Here is a 12,411-nt window from a genome sequence, read left to right on the forward strand (position 1 = left end):
GGTATAACTTGAGGATATTTCTTATACTTTCACTGGTTGCCTACATTTCGAAGTGAAGAATACGAATGGGAACGTGCACTGGATACAGTGTTTGTGCGAATCACGTGATATAGGTGATATTTTGGTGACAGTACTACGATCTTGGACGGATGATTTGATTGAATTCTGACAATCTCCAGGGTATGCTTAAACGCTCAACAAGGGTGATTGAGCTCCAGTTTGAAGTTGACCTACTAAAAAAGTTGTGTGACTTTGGATATTTTGTCCTAATCACGTGCACTCACAGAAAGCAAATATCTTCTCAATCTAGAACTCTGAACAAGAACGAGAGTTGTCAAATCACAAGTCTTCGGACCACAATTCCACTTTTCATCTGATCTTCAATAGCCTATGATCATGATGTTGCTGGTGATAGCAACATCTCAAGTCTGAATCTATGTCTAAGCCTTCCACCCCCCCCCGGCGCATTTCCATCTGAAAGTCCCGAGATTCTGTCTCCCGATTTGTTAGGATGCCGTGTGATTTCAGCAGGTTTTTCTAAATGTCCTGAAAGTTCTTTCTGTTCGTGTCTTGAGAGTCTGATACGTTTTGTATGTAAAATTCCACCTCACGCGACCAAAACCAAGACCAATACGGGTAGCCACAATAGTCCACGGTATCTGTGAAAAGCTGTCAACCTTATGCCACCACTAGCCGAGTCAGTTATACAATCAAACATTGACCGGTCCAATATATTGATCCGACAATAGATTCAATGAATATTTCTCACACAATCTGATTTGACCATTTATTCCAGAATGCTGGGTAGAACTCTGGGCAATACCATTATGGAAATGATTCAAATGCGGGGTGTTATGTGGTGGTATGTGATGTGGGCGTTCACAAATGTTGGATATCTATCTGAAAATGTTGATTTCTCTGCTGTCTCTCCCATTGTACATACCTACTCAGCCGGTCCATATGTAGAGCACCTCATGGTGTATCATATTATATCATATCCTCATACCTATATCCTACCTACCTACACACTTACATGCATGCATTTTAGAATTCACCCATCACTACCGTATCCTACCTTGATATCCCATCGGTATTAATCTATCTGGAGATTGTTGATAGTGAGGTTGTATTCCACATACCTCATATCTCGCACCCTGCTTTTCATTGCATATACAGCGTACTCGAAGCGAGGTTCCTGATATAACGCAGACAACAAGAATGAGGGGTGAATCGGGTCGATCAATATATATTTCTCGCAATCACCATGGTTTCAAGACAAGATAGACCGGCGATAGAACAAATTGAGAGCTGAAAATTCGTTCCTCGGTCACAAATTAGATTCATGTGAAAAGCCGATGATTGAAATTTGATAAAGTTTAAGGATGGTAGGGATGAAGATTTACTAAGGGTTTGCCTTAGTGTGTATGAGGGGAAGATCATTAATTTATGAATTCGGTAGATTTTCTTTTAGTCTTTTCGGAATGTGAATTTGAACGGAATATGATATCGATGCATGCGTAAGAGAAAATTCTAGTTCTAGTTCTAGTTCTGATTTCTACAAACTGCTGATAGGAGAGACAGATCACGATGAATACCTACACCCACTCGTAAACTCGTGTATTGGAAGAATTATTCGCACGGAAGTCAGTGCTAATCTGTACTATACTACTACATATATCCACTACACAATGTCAAATTTGTTCTTGAGTCCGAACAACAGTAGAGGCAACGGCCACGGCAGTTCAATTCATGAGCTTTGATGGTGTTGTTGTTCAATAAAAGATCAAGCTTCAGTAGTGGAGAAGCCGAGATACGGAGCACTATGATACCCCAATGTGGCGGGGATTGTGGATTTATGGATTTATGGATACTTATCTAACGGGGGGAAGAAATTTGATATTCCATTACCTTTGATTGGTTGAAATATATTTAATTAAGCTTAATTATCATTTAGGTATATCCACAATTTAACAATCTAAGACCTTTATTCGACGCAGAAGAAAATCATACGGGGAAGAGGGGAGGGGGGATATTTTCTTCAAATATTTCATTCCAACCTCTTCAATCTCTTCAACTCTTGATTCATGAACGACAATAATTCCCAAGAAATCAATTGGTTACCCAAGCAAATTACTCAAATTTCAATACCTAAGCCCCTAGTCAAATGTTGGACTCTACGCGAGTATACGATATTCATACCAACCAATACCAACCAATACCAACCAATACCACCTCATTATACCAACTTCAGAAATCTTAACGAAAGTTGATCGCTGTAACGACAAGGATATATTCCGGGGTAACATACACATTTGTTCAAACCAACATAACGAGCTTTGCCTAATACAAGAACATCGCCGTTCCGTCTATGATCCACCGAGGCTCAATACTTCAATACACCGAAAGGAAATTTAACGTGAGGTCTGACATCTGATTGTAATACACATATTCATACTACATGAATAGTAACGGAAGGCTGTGCATGGTTACATTGTTACATTTGGTGCGTGTTAGTCTCTCGGTAGAAGAGATGGAATGTTGTATGACAGTCACACAACTAACCATCAATGTCAAGGTGTGTCAATCTCCTTCTTAATTGGTATCTCAGACCGCATCTTTAATTACGCCAAAAAGCTTAACAAAGTTGTTCAGCTAAACAGGTGTGGATTTATGAGGAATTATCGTGGTAACGACGAGGTTCTCGTGGTACTGTTCGGTCATTGCGAAACGATGAGATCTCAAATAAGCCACTTAGATATCCCTTGGGTTTCATTATTTGCCATTCATTTTTTTTTTATAATTGAGTAAAATGTTCTCACATGCTTTACATATTTTCTTTCAAATCGGACATAATTCCTCATGGGGAATTCAAAAGTAGATCCAAGACTTTCACTCGTTACCCTTTCTAATCATATCTTACTTGCCCCCTAGTCAAGAGACCCCTCTCTCTGTACATATCTACAATAACTCCACATTAGATTGATTCCCTTCCTTTCTCCACTGTGGATTTTTTTCAAGAGATATAGAAGGATCGAAAGGTCGCCATTTTTCTTTGTTCGACTTTTTCCATTCTTCTGGTCATCGTCATCGTTATAGGGGAATCATATTTCTTTGTTTAATGGTTATGCGACGTCATCAGATGAGATTTATTGGATGAATATTTTACTATAAATTACCATATATCATCTCGTATTCCATATCTATCGATCAGCGGAAATAACTCCGAGTAATTGATCTTACAAGAAAAACGATATATTTGCGATCATTCCCAAAAACTAGTCATTGAACATCAAAATGGTAGGAGGATTAGATGATTCGGATCAAAAGGTGGAGAGAGCAGAGGTGGAGCAATATGAGACAAGTCCACCAGCAAAGAGATCACTTGGTGGAAAAGTAAAAAGACATTGTGCTCGATTTTGGTGGATTCATCTTATAATTTTCTGTGTAACATTTCTCATTATTGCATTATGTCTGTAAGTATTTCTCCAGATCTCCGATATCTTGATATCCGTACTAACAAGAATAGTGTTTATGTCGCTATGCCTAAGATTGCTCAAGATGGTGTTAATGATTCTTCTCTCGAAATCACTCAACTCAAATTCACAGATCCAACTCCAGATACCATTGTTCTCAGTCAAGTAGGAATTCTTCACAGTCCTTCAATGTACACACCTACTCTTGATCCATTCAACGCCTCCTCATACCTAGTCACAAATGGCCAATATGCTTCATCCCCAATGGTCATCATTCCTCTACCCAAAATCCACGCTCTCCACCCTAAATCTACCATCTCCGTTGAAAACCAAGAAGTATCCATCGTCAGCATCGACGCTCTCTCCGACTACACCACCGCCGTCCTCTCCAACGAATACGTCACCACCGCTCTCGTGGGGAAAACCAAACTCCACGAAGGCGCCCTCCCCGTCATCACAGTAAACTACAACCAAACATCCACATACAAAGGTCTCAACGGTCTCAAAGGTTTCAACGTCACCAACGTCCGCGTTAACCTGACTGCGCTCTCCGGCCCAAATCTTTCAGGCTACGCATACATTCCCAATCCGTCTGATATGACCATCGTCATGGGCGACGTCACTTTGGAACTTTCCACCGCCGCGGGAGTCGTAGGTAATTCCACCATAGCAAATATGACACTCGTACCGGGAAATAATACGCTCCCGATGACGGGAACGATGGATCAAACAAAGGTTCTCGGAAGCGCGGATCTGACGACGGGAATCGTGCAGTTGAGTATTGTGGGCAAAAGTGCGATTTACAATGGGGAACATTTGGTCTATTATGAGAGGGCGCTTGCGAGTAATAATTTGAGCTTGGCGTTGAATGTGGCGCAGGTTGTGAAGGATAGTGCTGGGGGGTTGATTTGAGGGTGGGGGAGTGAAGGAAGTGGCGGAGTGAAGGATGGGGGGCTGTGGGATTATGGAAATATATAATTAATTTCTCACCTGGCGTGAAAGAATAGTCGTGTTTGTGTTTTGGGTGATGGGTTTAGCTTCCTACGTTCCCGGTTCAATACTGCGAGAGTGGTAGATGAAGCATTGCGGGGCTGGAAGTCAGCCACCTTTGTTGCATAATTACTTGCATGATTGTTTGCTTGTTTGCCGCCGGGATTCCGGATTTGTACTTATGATACCTATCTAAAGACTTACAATATAGTTACAGTTACATTACGTTGATTGCGTATTTTTATTTTTCTCTTTCTTTTATGTTTTCATGGAAAGAGGAATAAGGGGAAGGCATTACTGTTTGATGGATGATGTACACGATGTATATAGGATCGTTAGAATATGCTTTGCAATGGCAATTCTTGAATCGTCTTTTTGTATTGTCGTAATGCTCTATTGGATTGGGTTTTGAGAGGTGTGAGGTGGGATTGGGGGACTGGGATTGAGGATGGTGGAGGGGAATTGTTGTTTCTTGGTGAGATGAGCTGATTTATCTCTCTCTCTCTCTGAGAGTTGCTCTTTTCCTTGAGGTTGCTGTTTCGCGTGGGGATGGGTATGAGGTATGTAGTGATTATCGTGTGCTACACATATAGCTAGCTGCTTATCTCCTACCTCATTTCCTCTCATCACTCCACTTTACATCGCATCGCGTTGCATTCGAGCGCATTCCATCCATCTATTTAATGAGTTTACAGACTTGCCTACTTAATCAATAAGAGTATTTGTGTGTATTTATGTATCTATGTATTTATTCACTTGTTACGATAGATAAATTATCGTAGGTTATGAGCACATAATAATCTAGATTTATGTAAAGATAAGACTAATAATATAGTCTAAGGGCTAGTTTGGATGTACAAATCCGGGCTGGATACGTTGAATAATCCGCTCTTTTCGAAAACGGATTTTGAATATATATTTGAATGTAAAAGAATTTAAAGTGGCGGATTTTGTATAGCCTTTTATAAATCAACGAATTATTTTGAGATCTTTCGTGCGGAGTAAATAGATCACATTACAGATTGACCAGATCGTCATGGACTATAAAATACCAAAATAGATACAACTACTATTCCCGACCTGTCAGGAAAATTCTGAAAATCAGTCTTTCGATAATTGAGGAATTCTTGGATGAAGAAACGTGATCCTCAAAATAGAATTCCGGGCCGCGATATAAAGACATTGAGATCATCCAAAGGATGGACGGTTTCACCCTCCAATGACTCTGCATCGATAATAGAAACTGCTTGTTGGCCACGCAATCTCTCTCCTTCGTCTATCGTGAGCCATTCTATGTTGAACAAAAGCTCCTTTGAGCCTCTTTCAGGTGTGGTCAGACTCGTTTCTATCGAGTATCCAATTTGAAGTTCTAGTGATCCGGCGTTATAGAGTGATGATGTGCTGTTTGATCTAATAGTCTTGGATAGCATTTGACCCCGAGCGAGTTCCCAGTCGTTGCCAAATACAACGTTTGACAGCAGTTCCTCCGTCGACAAAATTGAGGAGGCTAGCTGCGAAAGACTATTACTTGACGATTGAGCCTCTACCCCTTTCTTTGCATTGGCAAAGCTACTTTCTGCCGAAGATTCATTGCTAGTTGCATGATCAAATAGCTTAGGCGACGGCCTAGAATCTGAAATCATACTATCGCTCTCTTGAACCGTGTGATTATTCAGGAGAGGTTGAATCATCTCATTTTGATCTTGAATATCCGGTTCAGGCTGTGCTATACTGCGTATTGTCGACGTTGAATTAGGCAAGGTGAGGAGTGTACTCTCGTTTGGATCGGGGTAGACCGTCTTCTGTCGTCTTGAAATCAGCGTTGAAAGGCTGTTCCTAATATGATCTTCCAGTATCTGGTTGAACCTCGACTGCAGGTCAACACTCAAACACTCAGGCAAGCACCACCCAGGATACAATCTTCCATGATATCGCGGTGTATAAATCTTTCCATGCATGAGTATAAAAGCGTTACAGAGGAAGCAGGCGTCTTTGCTCGAGCATATCGCCCGAGGCAGCAGCTTAGATATGCGTGTTTCGAAGTGAAAGAGAAGTTGAATCTCAGCGTGAATCTTTCCTTCATTTGATGTTCTACGTGCCTGCTGGACAAAAGAACTACTGGCTTCAAATGTATCAGTCTTGAGCAAGCGACAGAAGTCCTCGAGTTGCCATGCTCGTCCATTTGGTGCATGAATCTGTGAAATTTTCAATGAGAGTCGAGAATCGTACTTGTCGAAAGTACTTTTGTGAAACGCCTCCCGGGGTAAATCGATTAGAACAGTCTTCATTTGTCGGACTAGCGTGAATCTTTTCGCCGTGCGATATAAAAATCGAGCAGCCTCTCGATACCTTGCGACTTTCCTGATGATGTTCAGGAGATTTTTTCTAGAGCTAGGGTCCATGACACGGTTCGATATAGTGTTAAAAACCGCCTGGACGTCTCCTACCTGCCGCAAATGATAGACTCCTTCTACCAACTCCCTTAACCGCGTAAGCGTCTGGTATTTCGTCCATGAGTCAATCAACCGCATCACTTCTCTCGCTTTCTCTACAAATCTACTAGCGACAGTAGAAGGTTCGGTATGCTCGAGATACCCGAGTGAGAGGACAGCCTCTTTTAGAACCGTCTTAAAAGGCTGCTTTGATGATTTCTTGCTGTTGGCAGCAAGACGTAGGCGGCATAGAATGCGGGCTGAACACATCGTAATAATCATAACAAAGACTCTGTCTTCAATACCTGCATTTCCATCTCAATCAAGTTAGCATTGAAAGATGAGCCCTGGGGCACTTACCATCTGATACTTGGGAGAGCCCTGAGAAGATTCTCTCAAAACCTTGCTTCAACTCTGCTTGGATTTGGCTGTTATCATTCTGCCGATCTTTGTTTATAGCAAGTAGTACATTTAAAGACATTGTTTCGTGATCCTCCTCTACACAAACCGCGGTAATATGGTTGGGATTATCGCTAATGCTTGAGAGAAATGCAAGCACACTAGTCAAGCTACGCTCTCTCTCAAACGATAAAGTATATCTTTTGTGACGAACCGAAAGGTTACTAATAGTGTTTAATGATGATGGAACAGGAACACGATGGAGGAGGGAGAGGAGAGCAATATTCTCAGCACAGGTAATTGCAGGAAGTGCCATTAGACAGGTTTCAATTAATACAGCCTAGACTGTACAATTCGAAAGGGTGTATAAAGATATCACAGCTGTAACGCATATAATGAGTCCCTTTCTGAATTTGTTTGACGGTATCAAGATCATTTCACTATTGGGGAATGAGGTTATATTTGTTGATGTGAAATGATGTGATGTTGTGTAACCAACATTTCGGAAACTTCCTATTCCATCGAATCGCATGCTTATACCAAGTGCAATCTTGTTCAACCACACCACCTCACTATGGATTATTTCGATTTAAACTCACAACGTTGGTATAGCGAACTTGCAGGCACATCCTATCTACATTATCCATCTTCTTAGAGCCTGCATCGATGATAGAATATTGTTGGCTGAAGAGATCATCCAAGAGATTTCAGTAGCCATTATTGAGAGAAATGAAAAGGGTAGGAACAAGGTGATAGATACAGTTATCTGTTCCTATCGCCGCAAGCGGAGCACCTGGAAATGGTCTAAGTTTTTGATGTTGTCTTCTGCTTCGTGAACAGGTCGTTGGAAACTACTGAATGTCGTGACCAGCTAGATGCGGGGAACCTAAAGGCTATTCGAGAACTTTGCACCCCGCTTTCAAGATTGGCAACTTGTTTCCCATAAATAGATATATGTGCACATGTTGAAAGCCCTTTAAAGATGGCTATGTGAGTTATGGATATGTTATTCATCTTAGAAATGATTCCCGGTTTCGGTACAGTTTGATAATGCTTACATCTAACGCAATATGTACTGCGAGCAACCAAGTCGAATTCTACATCGAAAACCCACGATCAGTAAATTTAACGAAATCTTGAATTTTTCATATACTCCCTTCAGAATTACGCATATAATCTTCACACAGATATTGAATCTACTCATCGGCGGAACTTACCGCTATAGTTGAGGAAGTTGGACATCGATAGTATTCATTCTCGGACAGGGACTTGTCTATCTTACACTGATAGCCTCCGCTCATTTGAGGATGTTTTTGGACACAAGAGTCCACAAGCAGGTAGCAGATCCATTTGCTATCAACATGTTACTTAATTTAGTTAGTAGCCGAAGCAGTAATTACAGGCGCCTTGCTCTAGCTAGTCCCATATATAGTATTGCAGCCTCCAGCATATCACTAGGAAAATCACTCCGAATAGTTACATATCAGCATAGATTACCTTACTATATAGAACTTTGCACTTCGCTCGATACTGTAGTGATTTCATTGCTTATTAGTTATAATCACCGGAATTGATTGTTTAATGACCTGCTTACAAGTTCTCAGTATATAATGTCATATCTCAGCATGTATTGGCTTTTATATAACATCAGTCATGCGAGACGTGGCGAGCTTTAGTAGTCCGAGTTTTAACTGCGGGGTAGGAGATCATCCCTCTTAAACAGCTTCCTTGCCTCCTCTTTTTCCTTCTCCACCTGACAACTTTCATCCTCCATGCACTAACTTCCACTCAAACCCCTTAACCATTTTTCGACGATATATATCATCTAGATTACTTCAAAAATCTGCGTTTCAAAAGACTGGGTATAACAATGGATATGTTTAAAGTAATCGTTGATTGCCTCTTGTGTTCGAATGACTATCACGAAAATGCGACATATTCTGCCATATCTGACAATAACCGGCTTGTACTCAGTACCAATGCAGCAGAGATACGGACTGCCGAACTGCTGCTTTCAGCGTTGCTTACTTCCGAGAAGTTAGGTAAAGACCTTGAGACTCGTCTTAAAGATATCGTCAAGGACAGCGGGTTAGTACATACCAACGGTCTCTGGTACGAAGGACTTGCGAGGATCCTGCTCAGACGATTTGAATCTTTAATCGAGGAGGGGCAAGGTGCAAATCTCACTGGTGCCGTCAAGGAGGCATTCGACAAAGCCAGGGTTACCGTCGACGACTTTGTTGACAACCATCCTATTCTCACATCTGTTATCATTACACTCCTTGTGCTTGGTCTTCTTATGTATGCTGCACCTTGGGCGGTTCATGCACTTGGGTTTACTTTAGATGGAACTCTTGAAGGTATGTTGTATACATTGATCGCTTGCTTAATCACATTCTGATACTTTATCGTCGCAGGCTCTTTTGCCGCTGGATGGCAATCTGCAATTGGTAATGTCGAGGCGGGGAGCTGGTTCGCTTTTTGGCAAAGACTGGGTATGACATGGGGGAAATAATGAGATATTGTAGTACTATATGATATGGAAGTGTTTGTTAGGATGTGGTGGTATGTACCAGACTTCAGGCGGGGGATCGACCGTGTTATAGCTAATAAAACGATGGTATTACAATAGTAAATATATAATGGAAATATCCCTGTATAGATAGACCTTCCCGGGTCTCCTGAAGACCCTGTTGTTCTATTCATGTGACTACGTTCCTTCTTGTTATACAATATATATTCGTTGTTGCTCTGTAGTACTTCTATCACGTTCTATTGTTGCCACTCAAATTCTAGTATCTTCTTGGAATTGAGAAAGCATGAATAATTGTGTATCTAGTAAATACAACGTGGTTGATCTCTTAATTCTTAGGTAGGAATTCCGTTCTGAGCTTCAACTGTTGGTTAGAGCGAAACTACCCCGCACTTCCCCTAGTTACAATGCAGTTTCACATATATAATCATTTGCTAACCCGGCGGCTGTTCAGAACTGTGGCTGACACAAAGCTAACCTGCACTACGTACGGCCAAGAGATGTGTTTTTGTGGTTGGTTTTTGAACTGCCGGAACTAGTTCATAATCATTTGTCGCAGACTATGCATGCGTTTATTCCAAGGAGTCGAATTCTTAATTTGACCTGTTGGTTGGAAGGCTTTGACTATTCATTCTTCACTGCAATACTCTCGTCAGTCTTTCAACAAATCTCGTCTCAAGATTTAATTCGAACCTCGTCTATCTAACACCGCATCTACCAAGCGGAAGTTCCGTCAGGATGGCACGGGATCAATTTTATATTTTTCATTTCTTCACAATGAGTCAATGTTTCCTTGACAGAATTCACTTTCATTATCTTTGGTTCTTCCATCCGAGAATCAGGCCGCTTATAATATTGTCGAGTTGCTTGCTCGCAACCAGTATGTGTGTTTCGAGCTGCATCCGAGCCCCATCAAAATCTGATGGAGCAAAATTCGAAGAATGGAAGCCTTCCATCATTTGCAGCTAAGACTATCATTTTGTATCTCGTCAAGTCAACACCATTGACTTCCTGCTTGCAAAGATCGAATTGCAATCTGAACCCTAAATGCTTGCCCCCATGTCTCTGATCATACCGCAGAAGAATCCAGCTTCACGCAATGATACCGAAGCTGCGTAAAAACACCGGCCACCTGTTTTCATTCTGAATTGTCGTCCCCCTCTGCTGGGTCGAAGATCTTTCTGGTTCCATCATCATGATATGGCATTCTTTGATTTGCCGTAATTCATGTTGTGATTCTTCGAGCTGCATTAGCCATTCTTGGAAGATTCTGAAATTTATTCGTTAGTCTAACTCTCATGTCATATGTATACATCCTGAAATTTATCAAGAATTATACACGGGATTGTGGAATCAGGGGAGGGGGGGAAGAATTTTTCGGTAGAATGGAGAATGTGCATAAATATGAACATACTGGATTTGAGATCGCTCAGTGGGCCATCGACGCTCACGCATAATCTCTAGTTGGTAGCTGACTTGTTGAATATTGGAGCGGTTATCAAAGAGGCAGAGTTCGAGGATGAAAAGTCGGTCCGGATAGGACAGATGGTTGAGTGTATCGGCAAGACGGTATTTTTGGTAATTATCCATTTTTTGGATTACGAAGAATTCGTTGCTAAAGTGGAAGTATTAAGAGGCTGTAAGAAGTTTTTGGTGAAGATAGAAGGATTAGGGGGCGGATTGTAATCGAGAGATATCTATTGTGATAGATTGTATGTTTCGTGTCGAGACGTGATGAGGACTTGAGGTATTTGGGTAAGGAACAAGGTAGGAATAAGGTTAGAACTTTTAGTGTCTGTTGCAGTCGAAGTCGAAGTCGAATATAGATAGATATAGATAGGATCTTGATCTAGGTAGAAGTTTTAATACAATACAGAGCCGTAGTAGTTATGGTTGTAGTGGTATTTTTTAGTTCACTGTACGACTGAAAGAACTAATGATGATCATATTAATGCCAGGAGTTTTTGAAACAAGAGGTAATAGATAAAAGACAACGAATAATGTATCAGTAGGTAATTGAAATAAAAAAAGAAGGACAAGTAGAAGTGGAAGAAAGACAAGATCACACAATATGTCTTAACTCGCTATCATTAGCTTGACAACAATACTATTCAAAACAAAAAAGTAAATATCCAGGCCTCTATGCGAAATCCCTCACATAGATAGCCATACTGAGACACTGTAGAAAGGATTCTATGGAATGAGTTCAGTAATAGCTCTTCGAGTATATTCACTGCATGTCAATATCGCTGTGTCTATATCTATTTTTGATACGTTCTATTACTTACAGTCTTTATACTCTTTACACCCTATTCTATTCCACAAACTCATATCAAATCAATACTCATCTAGCCAAATGACAAACACTAATAAACATTACGCTCACCCCCTCACAAAATCATACTCCTTCTACAGTGATCTTTTCTCAAGATCTACTACAGTAGTTTATGACCATCTACAGAAATTTGTATCAGGGTTACGTACGGTAGAGCAAGCTACAGCAATCTATGCATAAAAAGAACTCCTCTTCTCTCCTCTCCCAGAACCAACTCCTCTCAGGATACATCTATCCCCCTACTTTGCA

General features: G+C 41.0%; 4 protein-coding genes across 4 annotated transcripts; 2 read left to right on the forward strand and 2 right to left on the reverse strand.

Moving 5' to 3' along the window:
* Window positions 1-3,181: 3,181 nt before the first annotated feature.
* Window positions 3,182-4,385, forward strand: Bfra_001031 (uncharacterized protein; the record flags this gene model as incomplete). Its single annotated transcript, XM_037331471.1, has 2 exons — window positions 3,182-3,473; window positions 3,527-4,385. The coding sequence occupies exons 1-2, from the start codon at window positions 3,295-3,297 to the stop codon at window positions 4,383-4,385; spliced, it is 1,038 nt and encodes a 345-aa protein (XP_037197804.1). The 5' UTR covers window positions 3,182-3,294.
* Window positions 4,386-5,611: 1,226 nt separating this feature from the next.
* Window positions 5,612-7,610, reverse strand: Bfra_001032 (putative zf-mynd domain-containing protein; the record flags this gene model as incomplete). The annotated part of the gene is made up of 2 exons (XM_037331472.1): window positions 5,612-7,212; window positions 7,256-7,610. The coding sequence occupies 2 exons, from the start codon at window positions 7,608-7,610 to the stop codon at window positions 5,612-5,614; spliced, it is 1,956 nt and encodes a 651-aa protein (XP_037197805.1).
* Window positions 7,611-9,164: 1,554 nt separating this feature from the next.
* Window positions 9,165-9,809, forward strand: Bfra_001033 (uncharacterized protein; the record flags this gene model as incomplete). Its single annotated transcript, XM_037331473.1, has 2 exons — window positions 9,165-9,654; window positions 9,712-9,809. The coding sequence occupies 2 exons, from the start codon at window positions 9,165-9,167 to the stop codon at window positions 9,807-9,809; spliced, it is 588 nt and encodes a 195-aa protein (XP_037197806.1).
* Window positions 9,810-10,919: 1,110 nt separating this feature from the next.
* Bfra_001034 (uncharacterized protein) lies at window positions 10,920-11,417 on the reverse strand (the record flags this gene model as incomplete). Its single annotated transcript, XM_037331474.1, has 2 exons — window positions 10,920-11,097; window positions 11,242-11,417. 2 exons carry the CDS (start codon window positions 11,415-11,417, stop codon window positions 10,920-10,922), a joined length of 354 nt encoding a protein of 117 aa, XP_037197807.1.
* Between the last annotated feature and the right edge of the window lie 994 nt (window positions 11,418-12,411).

The sequence above is a fragment of the Botrytis fragariae genome (assembly GCF_013461495.1).
Source record: "Botrytis fragariae strain BVB16 chromosome Unknown tig00000001, whole genome shotgun sequence".
Lineage (NCBI taxonomy): Eukaryota > Fungi > Ascomycota > Leotiomycetes > Helotiales > Sclerotiniaceae > Botrytis > Botrytis fragariae.